Consider the following 24,031-nt stretch of genomic DNA (forward strand, 5'->3'; position numbering starts at 1 on the left):
GTGCTTCTAGAAGATTCAAGCTTTTAATTAAGCAAAGTCAAAATTGAAAACCCTAAAAATGAAATTTCCCAAATCTGAATGGAATAATGTGCCCTAACCCACATCGCACTTATCGTTGAGCTTCTCAGAAAGGAAGATTCCAACAAGTAATTGTCTTTTTTTTCCTTTTATTACATTTATTATTCTTATTCAATAATTCATATCACACTTTCTTGATTATTATAGTGTTCCTTTGTTTTAGTTTAGCCACTAGCAATTAAGTTAAAGTTTATGTGATTGTGAATGTGAGTATATACTTATTGAATGGTGCCAACTCTATGTGAGTTAGAAAGTTATAGAGACTTGTTCTTATGATATCCAGTGTTGATGCATGTCATTAGTATTTTTTTATTTTCCTCATGTGCGTTGGTATTATTTTTAACAGAGATTGGTACAATTTGAGAAATCCAAGCGCATGAAGGCATTCTGATGTGGTGAATTTGATGGATGTATTGAAAGGGCGGAGTCCACCCAGGGTATGCTGTTAAAGAAAAAAGAGAAATATACACGTAGAGAAGATGCCATTCTTCATGCTCTTCAACTCGAGAGGTAAATGTTAAAGAAGCAAGAAAAAATAGGTGATGCTTCTGACTAGATCAATTGTAGATCATATAATATACTGTTAAGAAAGGCATATTCATGAATCTAGACATTAAGAAATGACAATGAAAAGAAAAAATCATACGCAACATCTGGGTAAAGAGGTTTGGGCCTAATATTTCCTTTTGAGATGTTTATTCTCATTTTCTGATGATCCAAATATTTATTAGAAGCTAATAGTTGATGATAGTGCTCTAACTCTATCAAGTGATGGGTCTTTGCATAGGAAGTACATTTCAGGCTAATGGCCAACTTATTATTTAGATGGAAGAAAAAGTAGATGTCAGATAGAGCAAAAAATATTTAATGCGAGTATTTTTTTTGTTTTATGGATTGGGGCAAGTTGGTGTAACACACCAAGTAAAGAAAAGAAAATTTGTTTATTTACCATAAGAGTCTAGTGATTCTCTGGATTAGAAGAGACTCTTGTTAATGTTGCAATGTCGGCTTCCCAATTTGGAGGGGAGTGTGCTTATTGCAACTCTTTGGCTGTTGAAGAGAGTGAATATGCTTTTATGGATGTTATTGAATCTAATTCTCTTGAAATTGGTTCTACTAATGTTGATTCAGATTCCTCTGAAATGGAACTTGACATGGGTGATGAGATGACTACACTTTCAAGTTTAGTTTCTATCATGCATATCTTTTGTATAATTATAATCTAATGGTCACAACTTGAAAATGCTAAAAAAATAAAAGGCATTTGATTGTTGGTTCCAATGGTCTATTTATTTTTCCCAATATTTATTTATTTGAGGGAATTTACTTCCCATACACTTCATTATATTTCTTGTGGTGAAAGTAGGATTAGTTTTCCTTGTTACATTATTGCATGGATGGTGAATAATATCTAAGATTTGATTTTTAACTAAGTCCAATGACATGTAATCCATGTACATGACATCACCTAGTGGGATAAGTCTATTGTTGTGATTGTTGTTGTTGTTATTGTTATGGAAGTGATGAAGAACAAGCAAGAACAACAGCAGAAAATGCAGTAGACCAGAAATGTCATACACACCGAATTGTGCAGCAAAGGTGAAAGAGAGAAGAATGAGAAAGAACACACATAGGATTACGTGGTTCACCTTGAGAAAGGCTACATCCATGGGAGGGAAAAACAGAAAGCTTTTATTATAGTTGCAGTATACAAGTGGAAGCTTATTCTATCTTTGAAATACAGGACATCCTTGCCTTATATAGGTAGATGACAAAACAAAACAAAAAATAACAGAATAAACTTCTTTATGGATTTAGGTCACAGCCCAACAAATCACCTCCTTGAACTAACATCCATATAGGACACAAACTGCTCCCTCCAAACACTCATGATCTTATCCCCAGCAGTCAACATTGAGCAAGCTTAAGCAGTGATCAAACTTGCTCTTTAGAACTGGCTTTGTGAACATATCAACAGGATTGTGCAGAGTGCTGATCTTATGAACTTTGATTCTTCTTTCTGACCGAATGAAGTGATATCTAACATCTATATGCTTGGTTCTATCATGATGAACCTGATCCTTGGCCAAGCATATAGCACTAAGGCTGTCACAGTAGATGTTACCATATTCTTGATTAATTCCGAGATCATTTATCAGACCTCTCAGCCAAATTCCTTCTTTTGCAGCTTCAGAAAGAGCCATATATTCAGCCTCGGTAGTTGAGAGGGCAACAGAAGGTTGAAGTGTTGCCTTCCAACTCATCAAGCAGCCACCAAGGGTGTAAGCATACCCTGTTAATGACCTTCTCTTGACAAGATTAGCAGCAAAATCTGCACCAGAATAGCCAGTAAGGCAGCAATCTGAGTGAGATCCATAGATCAAACCTACATCTGCAGTCCCTTTTTGATATCTGAAAAATTCTCTTTACAACTTTCCAATGTTCCTTCTGAGGTTGGTTTAAGAACCTACTAACCATGCTAACAGCATAAGAAAGGTCAGGTCTGGTGCAAACCATGGCATACATGAGACTGCCAACAACACTTGATTATGGAACCTTTGACATGTAGTCCTAATCAGCTTGAGCTTGAACCTTTATCACAGCAGACAACTTCTCTTTTTCTGAAAGGGGAGTGCTGATAGGTTTAGAGTCAGCCATTCCAAACCTCACAAGTATCTTCTGAATGTAATCCTTTTGAGACAAAAATAGCCTTTTCTGAGTTCTGTCCCTATAGATTTCCATTCCTAAGATTTTCTTCACATCCCCTAGATCTTTCATGTCAAATTCACCATTCAGGAGAATCTTCAGATTTTGTATATCACACATGTTTTTTGCTGCAATAAGCATGTCATCTACATAGAGTAGAAGATAAATCATTGATCCATCCTCCACCTTGTTGTGATAAACACAACAGTTGACTGGTGATAAAGCTGTCAAACCTCATGTACCATTGCCTTGGAGATTGTTTCAACCCATACAAGGACCTCTGTAGTTGACAAACATACCTTTCTTTTCCTTGAACTTCAAAACCTTCAAGTTGTTTCATTAGAATATTTTCTTCCAATCTTCCATGGAGAAAAGCAGTCTTGACATCAAGTTGTTCAAGTTCCAGATCTTGGTTTGCCACTATAGCAAGCAGAACCCTGATGGATGTATGTCTAACCACAGGAGAAAAAATTTCGTCGAAATCTATTCCTTCTTTCTGGCTAAATCCCTTGGCCACTAACCTTGCCTTGCATCTTATCCCTTCCTTTTCTGAAAGACCAAGTTTTCTCTTGAATATCCACTTGCAACCTACCACATGTCTTCCTTTAGGTAGTTCAACAAGTTTCCAGGTCTGATTCTTATATAAAGATTCCATTTCCTCTTTCATAGCTAACAACCAATTTTCAGCTTCAGGATGATTGATAGCTTCTTGGTAAGTGGCTGGTTCATTTGAATCTATTTCTTTAGCTGCATGTAATGCATAGGCAGCCATGTCTTCAAAACCATATCTTTCAGGAGGTTTAGTGACCCTTTTTGGTCTCTGATTGATTTCAGAATTGAGCTGTGGAGGATCAGGTTCAGCAGCCAAATGAGACTCATTTGCACTGAAATCTACTAATTTCTCACCTTCTTGAAAAACCATAGGAGATGTTTCAGAATGACCCCCCTTTTCCGAGTCTTTGGCTGTAGATTCTACATCCTTTTCTTGAGGAGAGTGGCAGCTCTGTGTTCCAGCAATTGGAACCTCAAGCTTGGGATGAAACAGATGTGATTCATCAAAAATTACATCTCTGCTGTGTAGAACTTTCTTTTCGGATGGAGACCAGATCCTATAGCCTTTCACCCCATCACCATAACTCATGAACAAACCCTTTCTTGATCTAGGTACCAGCTTTCCTTCATTGACATGATAATAAGCATTGCAGCCAAATACTCTTAGGTTTGAGTAGTTTGTTGTTTTGCCAATCCAGATTTCAATAGGTGTTTTAAGTCCTATAGCAGTAGAGGGTGTTCTATTGATCAGAAAACAGGTTGTATTGATAGCTTCTCCCCAAAAACTTCTGTTGAGACCAGCATTAGACAATAGACATCTTGTTCTTTCTAGGAGTGTTCTATTCATTCTTTCAGCAACTCCATTTTGCTAAGAAGTGTTCCTAACAGTAAGCTGTCTAGCAATCCCTTCATCTCTGTAGAATTTGTTAAATTCTGTTGAGCAAAACTCCAAGCCATTATCAGTTCTGAGTCTTTTAACTTTCCTTTCAGTTTGTTTTTCAATGGCCTTCCATTCTTTGAAGCTTGACTCTTTTGACTCATGTTGTAGATCCATGTCAACCTTGAGTAGTCATCAATTATGGACAGAAAATACCTTCCACCACCTAGAGAAGGTACTCTTGCAGGCCCCCATCAATCAACATGAATGTAATCAAGAGTTCCTTTGGTGGTGTGAATTGCTTTAGGAAATTTAATCCTATGTTGTTTGCCGAAAACACAGTGCTCACAGAATTTCAGTTCATCCAGTTTCTGATTTCCCAATAGCTGCTATTTTTGAAGTATCATCATACCTTTTTCACTCATATGACCTAGCCTCATGTGCCACAATTGAGTTAAGTCAGGTATGCTCTTATTGGATCTTGATGCAACAGCTACTAGACCATCATCAATACATGTTGTACCTTGAAGTATATAGAGATTACCCCTCTTTATACCCTTCATCACCATTGTAGAGCCTTTCTAAATTTTCATGACCCCATTTTCAGTGTTGCATTTGAACCCCTTTCATCCATAATACCTATGAAGATTAGATTCTTCTTCAGCTCTGGAACATGCCTAACTTTAGTGAGTGTTCGGATAATTCCATCATGCATCTTGATTTTTATTGTGCCAATTCCAATTGTCTTGCATGAGACATCATTTCCCATGAAGACATTTCCACCCGATTTCTCTTCATAGGTGTCAAACCAGGTTTTGTTAGGACACATATGAAAGGAACAGCCAGAGTCTAATATCCACTGATTTTCAGAATGTTGGTGATGATCAACAACTAAGAGAACAAGCTCATTTTCAGATGTGGAACCTTCCTTGGCAACAGCAGCAGATGGTTTGCCCTTTTTATTGGGACAATCTTTCTTCCAATGACCTGGCTCCTTGCAGTAGTTACAAATATCGTTTGGATTGACATGAGTCTTCTTCTTTCCTTTAAACACCTTTTTCTTGATGTTCTTGTTAGAGTTAGAGGCAACAAGACCAGATCCATTTGATTCTTCAGAATTTCCAGGTGCTTTAGATCGAAGTTCTCTTGAGTATAAGCTGGATTTCACCTCCTCCATGGTGACACATTCCTTACCAACACTAAGAGAATTGACAAAGCTTTCATATGATGGTGGTAGAGAGGCTAACAGAATCATGGCAGCATCTTCATCCTCTATCTTAACATCTATATCTCTTAATTCCTTCAAAATAGAATTCAATTCATCAAGATGATCTTTAAGAGATGTACCTTCTTTCATGTTTAAACCAAATAGATGCCTCTTCAAGAAGAGCTCGTTGCAGATTGACTTAGTCATATACAGTTTTTCCAACTTGAGCCATAAGCCACTTGCAGTTTCTTCATTTGCAACTTCATATAAAACTTCATCAGACAAGGAAAGCATGATTAGTGAGTGAACCTTTTGTTCTTGTTCTGCAAGTTCTTCAGTCTTTGAAATAGAGGCCTTTTCTTTTTGATTCAGAAGCCACTTCTTTCTTCACAGATGCAGAAGCAATACAGCCCAAAAACGTTGTTCCTTCAACAAAGCACGCATCTTGATGCGCCACAGATTGAAGTTGTTCTTTCCATTGAATTTCTCAATCCTGATTGTGTTTGACATGATTTCTTGAATGTTCTTGATCACAAAGAAGCAGCGAAAGAACCAGAAACAAGACTCCCACAGCTTGATCTTCGTATTCAGACGAGAATTTGAATTCCCTTGATCGCAACTAGAGCTCTTGATACCAGTTTGTTATGGAAGTGATGAAGAACAAGCAAGAACAACAGCAGAAAATGCAGTAGACCACAAATGTCATACACACCGAATTGTGCAGCAAAGGTGAAAGAGAGAAGAATGAGAAAGAACACACACAGGATTACGTGGTTCACCTTGAGAAAGGCTACATCCACGGGAGGGAAAAACAGAAAGCTTTTATTATAGTTGCAGTATACAAGTGGAAGCTTATTCTATCTTTGAAATACAGGACATCCTTGCCTTATATAGGCAGAGGACAAAACAAAAAAAAATAACAGAATAAACTTCCTTATGGATTTAGGTCACAGCCCAACAGTTATTGTATTGAAACAAATTCCTTGTGTCAAATTTTAATGCTTCTTCTACATTCTTGCATCTTTTCTTCTCATTTTCCTTAAAAATAACTTTGGATGGTGATTGTAAACCAACAAATGCCTTATTAGATATGTACAATATGATGATTTTGTTGCCTACACTCGTCCCTATCTCCTTACGATGAAATCAACAATTGGTTTTTTGCTTATATTTATTATAAAGGTTTTAAAACTTCAAACATTTTGAAGATTGACCAATTTACCGTGGAATATAATTATAAGATTTTTAAGATCCTTTCTCTTCGGGAAACTACTATTTACAACATATATGTATAAGTGCTCAACACCTGAAGAAAAAAAAAAGTCATGATAGGCCAAATTTACTGTATGAACATTGAGTAACCTACTTTGTTGCAACCTAGGACATTAAATTGAGATCATAATGAATTGTCACTAGCATGTTTCTCTTAATTTTGACTGGATGATAGTGCATGTATGTCAAAACCCTTAGTGTATAATTTTCCTTAATGTGTGAGGTATGTTGTCAAGTGAGAATTCTTTTGAGAGTTGAAAACTATATATCTAGGGCATACAATCATACATGGATAGTTGAAATTACAAGTTAGTTAGTGATCATATGATCACTTACAAAAGTAATGCATTTTTCTCTGGGTGTGGAGGGGGGGGTGCGTGTGTCAAGGTGTTGATTAGTATGACACCTTCTACACCTCACATATATGTACTAATAATAAAATTAAGAAATCAAAATTAATTAAAAGCTTTTTTTAAAATACATTTAAATACAATCCTTTCAAAATGATAAAAGTCTCACATTCACTATTCTAACATCATAATAAAACTTGTCCAAATAAATAATAAATCATCTCGACTCAAAACAAGGTCGTCCAAGACTTCATGCAACTAATATAGAACCTATATCCCAATGTCACATCCTATCAGAGCATTGTGTTCTCACGTCTTCTAGCATGAGGTTCTTCATAGTCATCCACCTAATCATCTGCTCCCACAAGCACAAAGTTTGAGATCATCACAGGATCCAAACACAAATAGCACACAGGGAGTGAGTTATCACATTCCTAACTAATAGAGAGAAAACAAGACAACATGTAGGTATAGATATCATATAAACAAAATAAAACTTACTTAAACATAGCTCACATCATTTTATCACTTTGCCATCCAACATCACATCACAACACAACACGTCTCATTCATTCATGTACTCAAGGATCAAAACACAATATTACCAAGTCAATCAATATCGATCAATACACAAGCATTATGCAACATAAACACTAAGACTCAATCATATATGTAATGTGGTACCATGTCAGTGAAAAACCTCGTCGGGCCCCTACGAGTACATGACAAGAAAAACCACACACTAGCAAGACAGGTCACTCTCACTAGGTAAAATCATAGGGAGACTAGTCAAGTCACTCTGTTTTGCGAGAATGTTCCAACCATATGGGATCAATATAGACTTAAAGGAGCACTCAAACCAGGTGTATTTACCCCTAAGGCCTACACTCCGAAGAGTCTGTGAGGGCCTCTTCCTCCTGATTCAGGTCCAACCCAGAAAACATTTTAGCACACAGACTCTATCTATGAACTGTACAAAAAACACGACTCCTCAATTATTCTCAAAATAGTTTTATCTTGTTGCGCTTGTGATTAAACTCGTCAGGTCCCCATAGTGGTTCCCATCACAATACTCATCATGCATTAACTCATCGCCTTTAAATTGTCTTGGCATTAATTCGTCACCCTTAATGGGTCTTATAGTCATGCGATTGTACAATTCATAGTTCATAACTCAATGCACACAACATCTCAATCACATACATACTCAATTTATCACATATCTTGGATCGAGTGGCCTCAGAATAATTAAGAAGGAGGGTTGAATTAATTATTCCTAAACCTTTACTAATTAAAATTTTACTCTTCTAAGGCTTTTACTTATGTTGTTAAGAAAATACGGAGTAGAAGAGAAACTTAACCAAAAGTAAAAGCGGAAATTAAAATGCACAGCGGAAAGTAAAAGATAAGGGAAGAAGGAAACAAACACACAAGAGTTTTTATACTGGTTCAGCAACAACCCGTGCCTACATCCAGTCCTCAAGCGACCTGCGGTCCTTGAGATTTCTTTCAATCATGTAAAAATCCTTTGACAAGCAAAGATCCACAAGGAATGTACCCTCCCTTGTTCTCTTTGAACCTAGTGGATGTACCCTCCACTAGAACTGATCCACAAGAGATGTACCCTCTCTTGTTCTCAGTCAAACCCAAGTAGATGTACCCTCTACTTGTACCACAAAGGATGTACCCTCCAATGTGTTAAGACAAAGATCTCAGGCTGTTAAACCTTTGATACTTTGTGAATGGGGATACAAAATAATTCTCAGGCGGTTAGTCCTTTGAACACTTTTGTATAAGGGAATGGGAAGAATCAAAAGAATTCTCAGACTGTGTCGTTTTGAATTCTTTGACAAGGGAGAAGGGAGACATAAAAGAATTCAGGCGGTTAGTCCTTTGTTCTTGTGGAAAAGGGAGAAGAGAGACACAAAAAGAATTCAGGCGGTTAGTCCTTGGTGAATTCTTTTTAGCAAAGGGAGAAGGGAATGAAAAAGATGAATAGCACAAGTTTTCAAGGTTTGGAAAACCAGAAAACTTCAGAAAACTTTTGGTACAAAGAAGAAAAACAAGTTCAAAGAGATTCACGGCTTGTAAAGGATTGTATGAAATAAGTGTAAAAAGTGTATTAAAAAGCAAATCAAAGCCTTGCTTTTATGGACACTCCATGTCTGGCCAAGAGGACCATTTAGAAGAGTTATAACTTTTAGAAAAACTTAAAACCAATTTGAAAAAGTCAAAAAACCATTTGAAGAGTTACATCTTTTTATTTATTCAGAAACAATCACTTGTAATCGATTACCAAATAAGTGTAATCGATTACGCAAAGCTTTTATGTGAAAGGATGTGACTCTTCACGTTTGAATTTGAATTTCAATGTTCAAAGGCACTGGTAATCGATTACCAAAACATTGTAATCGATTACAGCTTTTTGAAATTAATTGGAACGTTGTAAATTCAATTTGAAAACTTTTTCAAAACAATTTTGCTACTGGTAATCGATTATACCAATCTGGTAATCGATTACTAGAGAGTAAAAACTCTTTGGTAAACATGTTTTGAGAAAAATCATGTGCTACTCAATTTTTGAGAAAAACTTTTCATACTTATCTTGATTAAGCCTTCTCTTGATTCTTGAATCTTGAGTCTTGAATCTTGAATCTTGATCTTGATTCTTGAGATCTTGAACCTTGAATCTTGATTCTTGACTCTAAACTTTCGTCTTGAGTCTTGAATTCTTCTTGATTCTTATCTTGAACTCTTGAATTGTTCTTGATTCACTTGAGTTGTTCTTTGATTGATCTTTGATTCACTTGAGTTGTTCTTTGATTGATCTTTGAGCTTTTTGTCATCACCTTTGTCATCATCTTTTGTTATCATCATTGTTATCTTCAAAACACCTTTGAATCACCTTTGATTCACCATGAAGCTTTGCTTCTACAACATACACTCAAAAGAAGTTTCATCCTCAAAAAAGAAGTTTCGCCCCTCAAAAATTTGCCAAAAAATTGAGAAAAAAGATATTACGCATATGGTTCTCAATACCAAGTTGTGTGCCCAGTTGAAGCATTTTTCTGTGACTTCGATCATAAGACTCCTTTGCACTTAGCAACTAAATCTAGCAATCCTCGTTTACTCAATGATAGTATTTCATAAGTTAAGTCTTCTCACAAGAGTAATATTTCAACAATAATAGAATGTGAATGACATACTATTTGGAGTATGGTAATATCATAGGAGACACAGATGACAATTTGAAACAAACAAACATACACAAGAAAACGTGACTGACCACATGGTCGACTCTTTTTCGAACATGGGACGGTTCAAGAAAAAAAATATGAGTTTCGAGACTCTCGCGCTCTACCAATTCTAGTCCACAAATAACCATCGAGAATACATGATTTGCCTACCCTTGGGTCTAACTCTCTTCCTTCAACACGATCTTTCTCACTTTGGTATACTTGACTCATAACTCTCACTTAGGTTTAAGAAATTGTAACGGTTCCACTCTAATGTTTCCTACCTGATACTAACTGGGTGCTAATTGAATAACCAAAACATACCACTTCTCACTTCCATAAACTTGTTCAAACTTAAGGTTTACGCCCTACAAAAATTTCACAAGAAAGCTTAAACTTACTCGACTCATCTTTAACAAGGGTTGAGGTTAATTCAAGGAATCCTAAAATAACTTTCTAGTTCGGCTACTAGTTAAGGGTGTCTCATCTTAATCTTAAGTTTCTTTTCATCTCAAAACAACTTTTTCCCAAAAAGGATTTAAAGTTATCTCTCACCTAGACATAGCATACTTTAAGGGTCATCATCATCTAACTAAAATGCATAACAAAACTCTTAGCACGAAATGTGATTCCCAAAGATCTATAACAACCTTATGATAAACCCCATAATCCAACTTAAGTGGAAATACACTAAGCACTAATCATCAAAACCACTACAAGGGCTAACTCAGGGTGGGAGATCCTGTCCATGCATCCCATGAACACACAAGGGATTGATCTTGCCAAGACATGACCAGGTACACGTAAAGACCACGAAAGGTACTAAGGTAGTTATCGGAGCATCCTCAAACTTTTCCCATATTTAGGTAAGGAGAACTAAGATTTATCTCGTTAATCATACAACTATCATCAATAATCCTTTAGGTCACCTACCTTATGCAAGAACACTCACTCTCGAACCCTTCCATGCTTAGCAATTAATGCCTTACTAACTACCTTACACTCTTCTTAAGGTTTCACACTAAATCTCTTAACTATTTTTCACAACTTTTCCAACTACTCTATATTCTTAAATGACTTTTTACCAGTCATCTCCTAGAAACAACGGTTACAATTTTCTATGGGTATTACACTTATAAGATTCTCAATCTTGCACTTAGGTGGTAACTAAGCACATCCTTAAGGAACACAGGTACATGACTTACTAAGTTGACTTTCATCTATATGTAACAAGGATCATGCCTACTCAAGTATTTTCCTCTCGAAACACCTTAACGTGATTAATAAGAGCGAAGTCTCTCTCTATTCATAATAGAAGTAACAACATGACAGATTATCAACTGATTAGGAGACGATAATCAACAACAAATATTCTGAATGAATTCTATGAACGAAAACATGACCACAGTGTAAACCCAGGTGGAGATGTTAACAAGTGTTTGATTATGTAATAAACATCAGTAATCAAAAACTATTTGACGTAGGCTCACAACAAAAAGAATGAATTATACTCAAGCTTGCAAGTGTAATTGAATTACTTGACTTCAGCACGGGATCCAAACACAAATAGCACACGGGGAGTGAGTTATCACATTCCTAACTAATAGAGAGAAAACAAGACAACATGTAGGTATAGATATCATATAAACAAAATCAAACTTACTTAAACATAACTCCCATCATTTCATCACTTTGTCGTCCCACATCACATCACAACATAACACGTCTCATTCATTCACGTACTCAGGGATCAAAACACAATATCACCAAGTCAATCAATATCGATCAATACATAAGCGTTATGCAACATATACACTAAGATTCAATCCTATATGCAATGTGGTACCATGTCAATGAAAAATATACACTAAGATTCAAGTGAAGATTCAAGAGAAGACTCAAGATATGCAAGAACCTCAAGAAAAGCATCAAGATAAGTTTAAAAAGAATTTTTCAAAGAAAAGATTGAACAACACAAAATTGTCCAAGAGAATTTTTCATGAAATATTTTCTTACCATAGTTTTTACTCTCTGGCAATCGATTACCATAAGGTAGTAATCGATTACCAGAAGCCAAAAACAGTTTTATAACTAATTTACAAAGTAGTAATCGATTACCATGGGCATGTAATCGATTACCATTGTCTTATAACTTTCAAAAATATTTTTAAAATAGTGTAATCGATTACACAATATTTGTAATCGATTACCAGTGATTCTGAACGTTAGATTTCAAACCTCAACATAAAGACTCATAACCTGAACGTTTGAAGACCATCGAACCTGTCCAAAACCTTTTGAAGAAGAGAGGAATCTTCTCCACCATGTAAATGTCCTTCTTCATCAATGGGTTGAGCACCTTTTTTCACCCAAGAGCCATCATGCTCTTTACGATAACCAAAGGATGCAATCACAGTGGCACCGATTAAGAAGGATCTCTTGATTGGAACATAAGGTTCAGAATCAAGAGGGATGTTATAGTGTTTAAGGAAGAGAGTGACTAGGTGTGGATATGGCAATGAAGCATTTAATCGCAATGCCTTATGCATGCGATATCGGACTAAGTGTGCCCAATCAATTTGTCAGCCTTTATGAAAAGCCCACATGACAATAAGATCTTCAGAAACCTGTGCAAGGTTTGAAGATCTTGGAAGTAAGATTTGCACAATGAGATAATGAAGGATGTGGCTCTCAAAAGCCAATGAATCGGGAAGAAGCCTTCCGGTCATATCCGCTTGGTTGGTGCAAACCAACCGGCGGGCCTCATGCACATAGAAATCAAATTTCCAATCATCATTTAGTGTACCTTCAAATGGTACAGCTTTACTGGATAATTGGGTCAAGTCTTTAACCATTTTAATGGATAACTGGATAACTGGATAATTGGTACAGCTTTAGTGTACCTTAGAATAGGGATTGGTCAATGACCATTTTAATCCCATAAACTTCAGAAATCAAAGTGCCTTCTTGAATTTCTAGGTTAGAATAGAAGTCTTTAACCAATTCAGTGTAAACAGGCAATTTTAAAGACATGAAAGGAATGAGATTGGAGTTTTCAAATGCCTGAATGCATTCAAAACTCTCATTGGAAAAGAAATCCATGTCAATGAATTTTGGATCAATAATGGAACGAGAAGAGAAAAGATTTGTGTACCATATTCGTTGTTCTTCTGATGAGAACAATGAGGAAAAGGAAATGGAGGAAGGAATCTGCGTTTCCTGAGTCTCGGAATGTCGTTGGCTTCGACTCGAAGAACCCTTTCGCTTCTTTGATGGTTCCGCCATTTGAAGGAGTTATTTGACATTTCAATTGGTTTAAATGAAAGAGAATGAAAAAAGATGAAGTTTGGGCTTTGTGGGGAGTGATTTGGACAAGAAATGAGTGAGATATGGCCAAAGGAAGAATTGGGAATGAGGGTTTTCGAAAAAATGAGGAGTTGCAGTTTTCAGATTTTGAAATCTGAATATATAGGGGCAGGGACGTGTTGTGATCGATTACAGTATTTGCTAATCGATTACACTATTGTTGTAATCGATTACCAGAGAGCATTTCAGCCAAAACTAAAAGTTGAATGACTTTTAAGGGAAAAGAGATTTGAATGGATATAAATATATAATTCTTTTAAATGAATATATAACATTAAATTTTGAAAATACTTTATGAAAGAACTTTAATCAAGTATCAAGTAATTTACATATCACATTCAAAATCATGCATAATCATAAAAAAATCATGTAGACATGTAATTATATCAAAATAATCAACAAAAGTATTGAAGAATAATAATCATAGACATAATCAAAATATTTAAAAAAGAGACTTCATGCCTTGAGAAAGAAAAATAACTCAAATAAGAACATAAAAACACATACTCACAATTTCAATCAATCAAGACAAACAAATAAAAATTTGTTAGTCATCATAATCGAATTAATTGAAAGGAAAATTTTAACCAAGATAAATTTTAAAAGAGAATGGTTTTGATGTTACCTTTTTCATGATTAAAGTATCAAAATCTTCAAAGATGGAAGTCATACTTTTTACTTTTGTGCTCAATTTTCTTGAGAGATGTTCTCATCGCTTTCATAGTCTTTGGTTAGAAGGTTGATCTCCTTCTCTGAACCATCGGATGAGTCATTGTCATCCCATGCAATGTAGGCCTTCTTGGTTCTTCTTTCTTCATATCTTTTCTTATCACTTTTCTCAGGCCATTCCTCATTTGAGGGACAATTTGCTTTGATGTGACCAAGTTGATTGCATTTGTAGCATCTAAGAATTTGAGAGTCTTCTTGAGATTTTCTTCCATTGTTGAAGTTTTGACGCCTCTCGATTCTTCTCTTCTTGACAAATTTTTGAAACTTCTTCACAAAGAGTGAGAAGTCTTCTTCATCTTCTTCATTTTCTTCTTGCATTGATGAAGAGGCTTTAAGTGCTATACTTCTTTTCTTTTTGTCAGTTTCTTCATTCTGATTAAGACGTTGGAGTTCCATCTCATGTTCCTGCAATTTTCCAAACAAAGTAGCAAGAGACATAAAGGAAAGATCTTTACTTTCAGAAATAGCAGTTACCTTGGGCTACCATTCCCTACTTAAGCATCTTAAAACTTTATTGATTAAATCTTCATTAGGGAAGATTTTTCCTAAAGAGGCAAGATGGTTGACTATATGTGTAAATCTTTTCTGCATGCTATGGATGTTTTCATTAGGGTTCATCCTAAAAAATTCATATTCATGTGTAAGGGTATTGACTCTAGATCTTTTTACATCAGTGGTTCCTTCATGTGTAAGTTGGAGAGTATCCCACATCTCCTTTGCATTTGTGCAGTTTGACACTCTAAAATACTCATCTATTCCTAGGGCTGAAGTAATAATGTTTTTGGCTTTAAGATCATACTGGATTCTCCTCCTATCTTCTTCTGTCCACTTGTCTCTAGGTTTTTGTGTTGTGGTGCTATTACTAGCATCTACTACTGTGGGTATGTAAGGTCCTATTTCTATTGCTTCCCAAATGTTTAAATCTATGGCTTCAATGAAAATCTGCATATGGGTTTTCCAATAATGGTAACCCTCACCATTGAAGATAGGTGGCCTATAGATGGAATTTCCTTCAGGAAACAAAGAATTTGAAGAGGCCATGAATCTTGAAGTGGTTAGACTTTCTACAAGATACCTGCTCTGATACCACTTGTTGGATCAAGAGGCCTCAGAATAATTAAGAAGGGGGGGGGGGTTGAATTAATTATTAATGAACCTTTACTAATTAAAAATCTAATCCTTCTTAGCCTTTTACTGTGTTGTTAAGAAAGTAAAGAATAGAAAAGAAACTTAACCAAAAGTAAAAGCGATAATTAAAGTGCACAACGGAAATTAAAGAGTGTAGGGAAGAAGAAGACAAACACAAGAGTTTTATACTGGTTTGGCAACAACTCGTGCCTACATCCAGTCCCCAAGCGACCTGCAGTCCTTAAGATTTCTTTTCAACCTTGTAAAATCCTTTACAAGCAAAGATCCACAAGGGATGTACCCTCCCTTGTTCTCTTTGTATCAACCAAGGGAATGTACCCTCCACTTGAACTGATCCACAAGAGATGTACCCTCTATTGTTCTCAGTTACAACAACCTAAGTAGATGTACCCTCTACTTGTACTACAAAGAATGTACCCTCCAATGTGTTAAGACAAAGTTCTCAGGCGATTAGTCCTTTGAAACTTTGTGAAAGGGAAACAAAAGAATTCTCAGGCGGTTAGTCCTTTGAAATCTTTTGTTTTAGGGAAAGAGAAGAATCAAAAGAATTCTCAGACTGTGTTGTTTTGAATTCTTTGAATAGGGAGAAGGGAGACACAAAAGAATTCAAGCGGTTAGTCCTTGGCGAATTCTTTTTGGCAAAGGTAGAAGAGAAAGAAAAAGATGAATAGCACACTTTTGTTTTCAAGGTTTGGAAAACCAAAAAACTTAAGAAAGCTTTTGGCAAAGGAAGAAGGAGAAGATGTTCAAAGGTTTTGTGTAAAAAATGTAAAAGTTTGTAATCAGATATCAAAATGCAAATCAAGGTCTTGCTTTTATAGACTCTTTATGTCTGGTCAATGGAAACCATTGGAAGAGTTATAACCTTTAGAAAAACCTGAAAACCATTTGAAGAGTTACATCTTTTGATTTTTATTCAAAACTTGTCATTGGTAATCGATTACCAAATCCTTGTAATCAATTACACAAGACTTTTTATGAAAGGATGTGACTCTTCACAATTGAATTTGAATTTCAACGTTCAAACACACTGGTAATCGATTACCAATATCTTGTAATTGATTACACCATTTTAAAATCAATTGGAACGTTGTAAATTCAGTTAAAAGCTTTTGAAAACAAACTTTGCCACTGGTAATCGATTACAGGAAACTGGTAATCGATTACCAGAGAGTAAAAACTCTGGTAACTTAGAAAATTTTGTGAAAACTCTTTTGAAAAACAAAATTGTGCTATGTTTGGTTTTTGAAAAATCTTTTCAATACTTCCCTTGTGAAGTCTTTTTGATTTCTTCTCTTGAAACTTGAATTCATCTTTTCTTGAATCTTGAAATCAAACTTCTCTTGAACTTGATCTTGAACTTGTTGACTTAATCTTGAAATCATTCTTTAGGCTTTTTGTCATCATCTTTGACATTATCAAAACTTCTTGAATCAACTTGATTCATCATCATGAAGATTGCTTCTACAGAAGGTCCTTTGGGGTTCATTGTAAGAAGTGGAATTTGCTTCTTGGTGTAAACACTGAACACAAAGGAGGAAAGTCCTTTGTGGTTCATTGCTTGTAAAGGGATTTTACAAGGTTAGTGAAAATGCTCAAGTGGAATTTGCTTGAGGACTGGACGTAGGCACGGGTTGTGGCCAAACCAGTATAAATCTGGTTTTGCATTCTCTCTTTCCTTAATCTCTTTTACTTTCTGTTGTGTTTATATTTCTTTAAGTTTACTTCTCCTTATTTTTTTATTCGAGTAACTTACAATTAAAGAAATACTTGAATCTAGTGAATATCTAAGAAAGGGAAATTTTTCAATTAGGAATAGTCAACGAAATCTTAATTCAATCCCCCTTTATTAAAATTTTTGAGGTCACTTGTCTAACAGTATTTACTCCCAAGGCCTAAACTCCGAAGAGTCCGTCAGGGCATCTCTCTCCTGATTCAGGTCCAACCCAGAAAATATTTTAGCACACAGATTCTATCTATGAACTGTACAAAACACACAACTCTTCAATTGTTCTCAAAATAGTTTTATCTCATTGTGCTTGTGATTAAACTCTTCGGGTCCCCATAGTGGTTCCTATCACAATACTTGTCACGCATTAACTCGTCGCCCTTAAAGGGTCTTAACATTAATTTGTCACCCTTAAAAGGTCTTATAGTCGTGCAATTGTACAATTCATAGTTCATAACTCAATGCACACAACATCACAATGCACACAACATCTCAATCACATACATACTCAATTTATCTCATACACTTGATCCCAATCACAATGGTATAATGTCAATTTTACACGTTATCACACCTCATGAATCATATACACTTTACCTATGAACTATGCTATACACACAACTACTCAATTGTTTTCAAAATTATTTTAACTCATCGGGTTCCCACAGTAGATCCCATCACAATACTTGTTGCCCTTAAAGGGTCTTACAATTGTGTGATTGTACAGTTCATAGCTTACAACTCAATACACATGTATTTCATCAATTATCACATGTTCAATTTATCACATAATTCCAATTTGAATCACCATTTCATAATCCCAATTTGAATCACCATTTCAAAATCAATTAATCCAAATCATAGGTAAAAATGAAAACACCAATGACACTCAATTTTATCAACCAATTCGCATCAGGACATTAATATTGTATTTATAATCACCAATTCAATTTTATCAACCAATTCTCTACACATGTTCATTTTAACCCCAATTGCGATAAACTCATCTCTTACCTCTAAGCGGGCTCACGTGTGCTTTGTGACAACAATAGCAACATCTCTAACGGTTTCCTGAGATTCCTCAAGTTTTTCCTCCAATTGCTCTGATAGGGTTCCCAAACATCAGAGAGAAAAAGGAATTGAGGCCTCCATTTTGTACTTCTTCGTGCGATTATGTTTTCTCTCTCCATAAATATTATCTCGCAAATCCCAATAGTGAAGGTATGTGAAAATGAGTTAGGTTTTTTTTTAGCATTCGGAGGTGCAGGCCCTAGAATCATAATGACTCTAGATCTTTTGAGTGATTCTTCACAAACTTGGGTTTATGTTCAATTGTCAAGGCTGAACGCTGAGGACTGTTTCAGGGCCTCAACTCTCAAATTAGTCAAGGATATGATTAGAAATAAAATAAAAATGAAAAGAAAACCGATAGTAGAGATGAATTCTCAAACTGTTATTTTCCTTAGTTAAGGGAACAGTTCCAAGTTTCCAGCTACTCATCATTACTACAATATTTTCTTGGTTTTAGGTCAAAACTACAATCTTATTAAAGACATTAAGAACCTACACAGTACTAGGCCATGTAATACAGGAAGCCAACAAACAGTCTCTCACCAAATTGAGCCACATAGGATCCTTTGAGGGCCTGGATCAACAATGTATGAACAAGGAACCTAAATAAGCAAGAGTTAAACTTAGTCAAAAACAATTTACAATAAGGAGTAAGCCTATACCAAGAAATGTTCAAGTTAATATTCGGTAGGTCAAATTAAGAAAATGACATGCCATCACTAGTAAATCATTTTATGATTCAACTTGACTTAGCGGCCATAGAACTACACCAAGTATGCAAGGAAAAACTAGAAGCAAGAAAGTGGGGTGTTATAAAGGAAGTCCCTAGCAAATTTATGCCAAACACATGCTCAAGTTTCAACATAATTTGCAACATCTAATTAAGAGTGCTTTGCTTGTAGTGATTTCTATCTCTAAAGCTACAAAGAACTAGCGCGAGTGAATCAAAACACAAGTTTCAGACATATGTTCACTTAATCAGTTAATTGTAGTGTTGTCAATGCCTGCCACTAGTCTTCATATATTTTGGAGTGACAATTACTGGCTTTCTCATCTAAACAAAGATCTCCTTAGGCTTTATCTTATCCGCTAAATGCATAAAAAGTAAAAGTTGCCAAGATTATTGCCTTGCACAGATTATACGTAACATATACAAAAAATATATGTGAAGTTGAAGTTTCTGGAAGATACATAACAGCATGCAAACAATATAGGAATAACAGGGGAGAAGGAATTGAAAACAATAACACACGAGAAAGGCAGAAAGCTATCTGTTAGGAGCCAAAATAGGAACGGTAAAACTCAAGTAATGTTGATACTGAATTGGAACAATATCAGAGGTATAAACCTCTTTTACAATGTTGCAATCCAAGAAAATATAAAAAGAAAAATAGGGTAATGGCTTATAGCTGGAGACTAGCTCCTTACAAGATGAAAGATAGAAAACAAACAATAACAGAAATTAGAGAACCCCTTTCCTGAGGCAGAACTTCACTCAGCCTAGCCAATATTGATATTTGATACTAATTTTTTGATACCCCTTATTCGATTACCACAACTACACCCATTAGATAACCTTCTCTCTCCTCCCTCTCTCCCCTTGCCACCTGTCATTTTCTGTTATATTCTCTCTCCTTCAACCACATTAGCATGTTCCACTCCTCACTTCTTCCTCTATGGGTCTAATTTCTCTTCCCTGCCACTACCACACTCATTCATGATTGGCCTGTGACTATCCTATTATAGGTGTTACAAGCATTGAATTTTATGTTGCAAACTTACAATCTGAGAACTCAGAAAGACCGAACTTTAGCCAGCAATGCAGAGGTACTATACATGCTTAAGGCTTTTCAAAAATGCTTTTGAGCTCTTCCTATTTTGAAATTACCAAAATGCTTTTCAAAAAGATTGTATCTAGATCTACCATGAAACTAATTCTATGAAATTTCAGATGTGAAATTGAATGACAATATAACAGCTAAATCTTAGCCTTATGTGAAAAGAAGGATTCGATCCAATTTCATGATTTAAAGTTTCACAGTCATAATGCAACATACAACACTAGCAAACAAAACCACTTCAGATTCTTCAGTCTAGTATGTGTCCTTTTTTCTTCGGTAGTTTTGTTCTTTAAGGATGATCCAGACTGTTGTAATACATACCATGCAAAAACTTCAAGCATAAACTGATTGCCACTAAAAGATATTTGTTGTCATTTGAAAAGAACTCAAATAAAAACTAGTTTTCTGTTGCAGTCTCAATTCAGTTGTAAACAGAATATTTTACTCATCAGCATTCTCCAACAAAAAAATAATAAATTTTTTGTCTCAGACACATTGCTCCCCATAGTGTAGTTTCATAAAAAAAAAAAAAAAACATCGATGAGATGGATGGAAGAGAGTCTCACTGTATCATGGAAAAAACAGAAGCATAAAATAAGTAAAACTGAATAATATGGAAAAAACTCTACCTGAAGATTTAATCAATTCTACGTTGTGGAGAGTTTTGAAGTAGGTACTCCACTGCTCTCTTTAGTTGCTCAAAAGATATATCTGCAGATGGTTGGTTCTCCAAAATCAATGACTTCAATTGAACAAAGCAGGGAGGCTGAGTACTCACCGAAACAGGATTTGATATATCCTACACAATTAGAGTGAATAGGAGGCATATTATAATTGACATTCTTAATTGCAAGATTGAGTATCGGCTAAAAATTTGACACAAGAACACCCATCTTATGAGCATTATGAAAAAAATAAAAGATGTAAAGAGGAGAAAGCATAGTAACTAACCCGTAGTATTGTCAGAAGGGTACCCGAATAGAGCCTCAGTATCTTTACATTGGTGAGAACTTGCAGCCAGCTTATGATGAGTAAGTCTGTATTCGGAAAAAGTGTATAACCAAGGGTGTCAATGGTTACTTCTTCAAGGAAAGAAAGATTGCATGCGGAGGAGATTGTGTGATTATTATGACCCGTGACTGTGAGAGAACTAAGGTTTGGAGTAGAAAGCGCAATTTTGTAAGCTCCTCCTTCAAAGCTACCACTTATGGTCAAACTAGAGAGGCTAGAATTTGATATAGAGAGGAATTTTGCATCTTTATGCAACGAACAACCATCAAGTATCAAAGTATTCAGCACATTACAGGTAGAAAACGGCTCAGCATAGTCATTGTCCCTTGCAGTAAAAGAGACAGCCTCAAGTTGCAAGCTTTTTAATGCTGGCATGTTCAGAGATCCTGGAAGTGCTACAATCGAGGTGTCAAAAGAATTAAATGAAAGCTTCAGAAATGTCAAGGACTCACAGGAAAAGATGTAGGGGCAAAACTCGAAACTCTGTCTGAAGCTTAAATTTAGAGATACTGTAAACTGCTGAACATTGTGCAGCACAGCATATTTCATCAGCCTATTGAAGAGCTTGGGCTCCCATACCGCGACGCGTGAATTCAAGATTGAGCAGGGAAACTGAACCATCTCGGCCAGACAGAACGCGAGACACTAATTTGTTGAATTTGACAACATTGTTAAAGAGGGTTGTATTGAATCCAAGATAAGTTAGACGCTTCCAAAGGTCCTTCCATCTTTTAGACAAGACACAAGTTTGTACAGCATATTTTGTGTCCATAAATTCCATTATGTGGAGCACAACACAGTCAGGCAACTCACTCAGCCTGTCCCTTTCCTCTTCTCTGTCACTTCTGCTTCGCTTCTGTTGTCTCTTATCTGTCGTCATCTTCAACATTCCCTCAGTTTCTTTTCCTTCCATTGATACCTGACCAAGGAAACGTTTGACAAATATTTCACATACTATAGATTAAGATCATAGCAGATATTCATAACCTCTGAAATATTCCATTTTTTAGGTTTAAATGTTTAATTACAGTTTGGTTCTTTAAATTTTAATCTGAGATTTTGGTTCCTTATATTTTGTTGCCCTTTTTTTTTAAGTTGGTGTTTTTTAACTTTGGTTTCTGTAAATTTGTGTGTTTTTAATTTTGATTTATGTAAGTTTTTTTTTTTTTTGCTCATTTTTAGCTATGTATGTAAGTTTTTGCTTTTTTCAATTTTAATCCTTTAAGATTTTAATATTTCTTCTTTTTTTAGTCTTTGTAAGTTCACACTAAAATTGAAAAAAAAATCAAACTTAGAGGGACCAAATTGAAAAATTACAAACTTATATGAACTAAAAATGAACAAAACAAATTCCATGCACAAAAACTGAAAAAAAAAATGTAAACTTATGGGAACTGAAAATAAATAAAAAACTTAGAGACACTAAAATTTAAAAAAAAAATGCAAACTTATGAGGACAAAACCACATTTAAACCTATTTTTCAACTGAATTACATTGTCTATTAATATTGACACCCTTTGTGTTTTTATTGGGATCTTGTTACATCAGAGTTTAAATGAATTTGATATCACACTTTAACTCCAAAATCTTAATATTACAATAAATGGTGTTCAACCTTCTAATTCCTATACGATGTGAGACTTCACCTCACACTTGTACTTTAAGAATCTCCTCGTCAAGTGTTTGTCTCTTCCACATGGTAATTTTCCCCTCAAGTGGAAGAAATTTAAAATCCATGAGTAGTACCCAAAGGTAACCCATAGAGCTTGCTTAACCATGGCTGCCCTAACTTGCCTAGTCATTGCTGCCAACATACTCTAGTACCCCAAAGAGAAAAATTAAGGAAAACTCACCCACAACATAATGTTGCATTTGTGCGAAGGAGAAGATGGAAATGGAACAAAAATGTTAGCTACACATTGTGTATGCATCAGACTCAAACACAAAAACAAAAATAAGGAAAGAAAAAATACGTACCCACACCTGGCGATTGTGATTCCTAAAATGAAGAACAACAAAAACCTTTGAATATAACTGAAAGGTACAAACATTAGGGGCAATCTAGAGAACTTAGCAACTGAAATTGTTCTTCAAATGAAGAAGATAAACAAACTTCTAATAATTAAGTTTTGTCAAAGGTAAAAACGAAAAAGAAAAAAAAGAAGCTTACCCATCACACTACCTTTAGATTTGTTGAAGAAGATGGAAATCGCAAAAGGAGGAAAAGAAGAGGGCATAAGAGCCGGTGACTAGATGTCGAGGATTTAAGGGATTTTCTAGAAAAGGAAAAGGAAAAATGAAAGAAGAAAAATTATTCTTCTCACTATGACCGACAACGACAATAACTCGATAGTTAGGATTTGGCCAAGGTGCTATTTTCTGGAATTTTTTTGGGGGAAATGAATAATAGAATGTGAGAAACGTTTTAATCGATTTACTTTTTCAAGCTGCAGCCCTAACAAGCCAAAAATCGCATTAGAGTCGGTGACCAGAGGAGGTTTTTTGAGGTGTTGTCTGAAAGATTTTGGAAGAAGGGAGAAGAGAATAAACTAAATTGAGAAGAAAGAAAAAAACTGATCAAAACTAATAAAAAATGAGAACAAAAAGGACAAACTTAGATATTTAGATGCTAGTTGAGGCAGCTTTTATAAGTTGACATGTGTCCTTAGTGGAGCCATTTTAATCAAAGTAACTGATTGATTGAATGAATGAAGTAATTGATAATTAATGATAGGCTGCAAAGTTGGATCCATGTGTGAGCTAGACCTTTTTTACAAAATATTTTCAAGTTTCTGAATAATACAAAACAAGGTTACAAATTGAGTTTGTTGTGTCACAATTAGAAAGGAAGTGGAA

The 24,031-nt window shown here is 35.4% G+C and overlaps 1 protein-coding gene across 1 annotated transcript; it reads right to left on the minus strand.

Moving 5' to 3' along the window:
• Nucleotides 1-18,683: 18,683 nt before the first annotated feature.
• LOC114367523 lies at nt 18,684-23,717 on the minus strand. Its single transcript, XM_028324723.1, has 4 exons — nt 23,346-23,717; nt 21,115-22,093; nt 20,793-20,962; nt 18,684-18,924 (listed from the first exon to the last, which is right to left on the minus strand). Exons 2-3 carry the CDS (start codon nt 21,793-21,795, stop codon nt 20,801-20,803), a joined length of 843 nt encoding a protein of 280 aa, XP_028180524.1. The 5' UTR covers nt 21,796-22,093; nt 23,346-23,717; the 3' UTR covers nt 18,684-18,924; nt 20,793-20,800.
• Between the last annotated feature and the right edge of the window lie 314 nt (nt 23,718-24,031).

The sequence above is a fragment of the Glycine soja genome, chromosome 9, assembly GCF_004193775.1.
Source record: "Glycine soja cultivar W05 chromosome 9, ASM419377v2, whole genome shotgun sequence".
Classification (NCBI taxonomy): Eukaryota; Viridiplantae; Streptophyta; class Magnoliopsida; order Fabales; family Fabaceae; genus Glycine; species Glycine soja.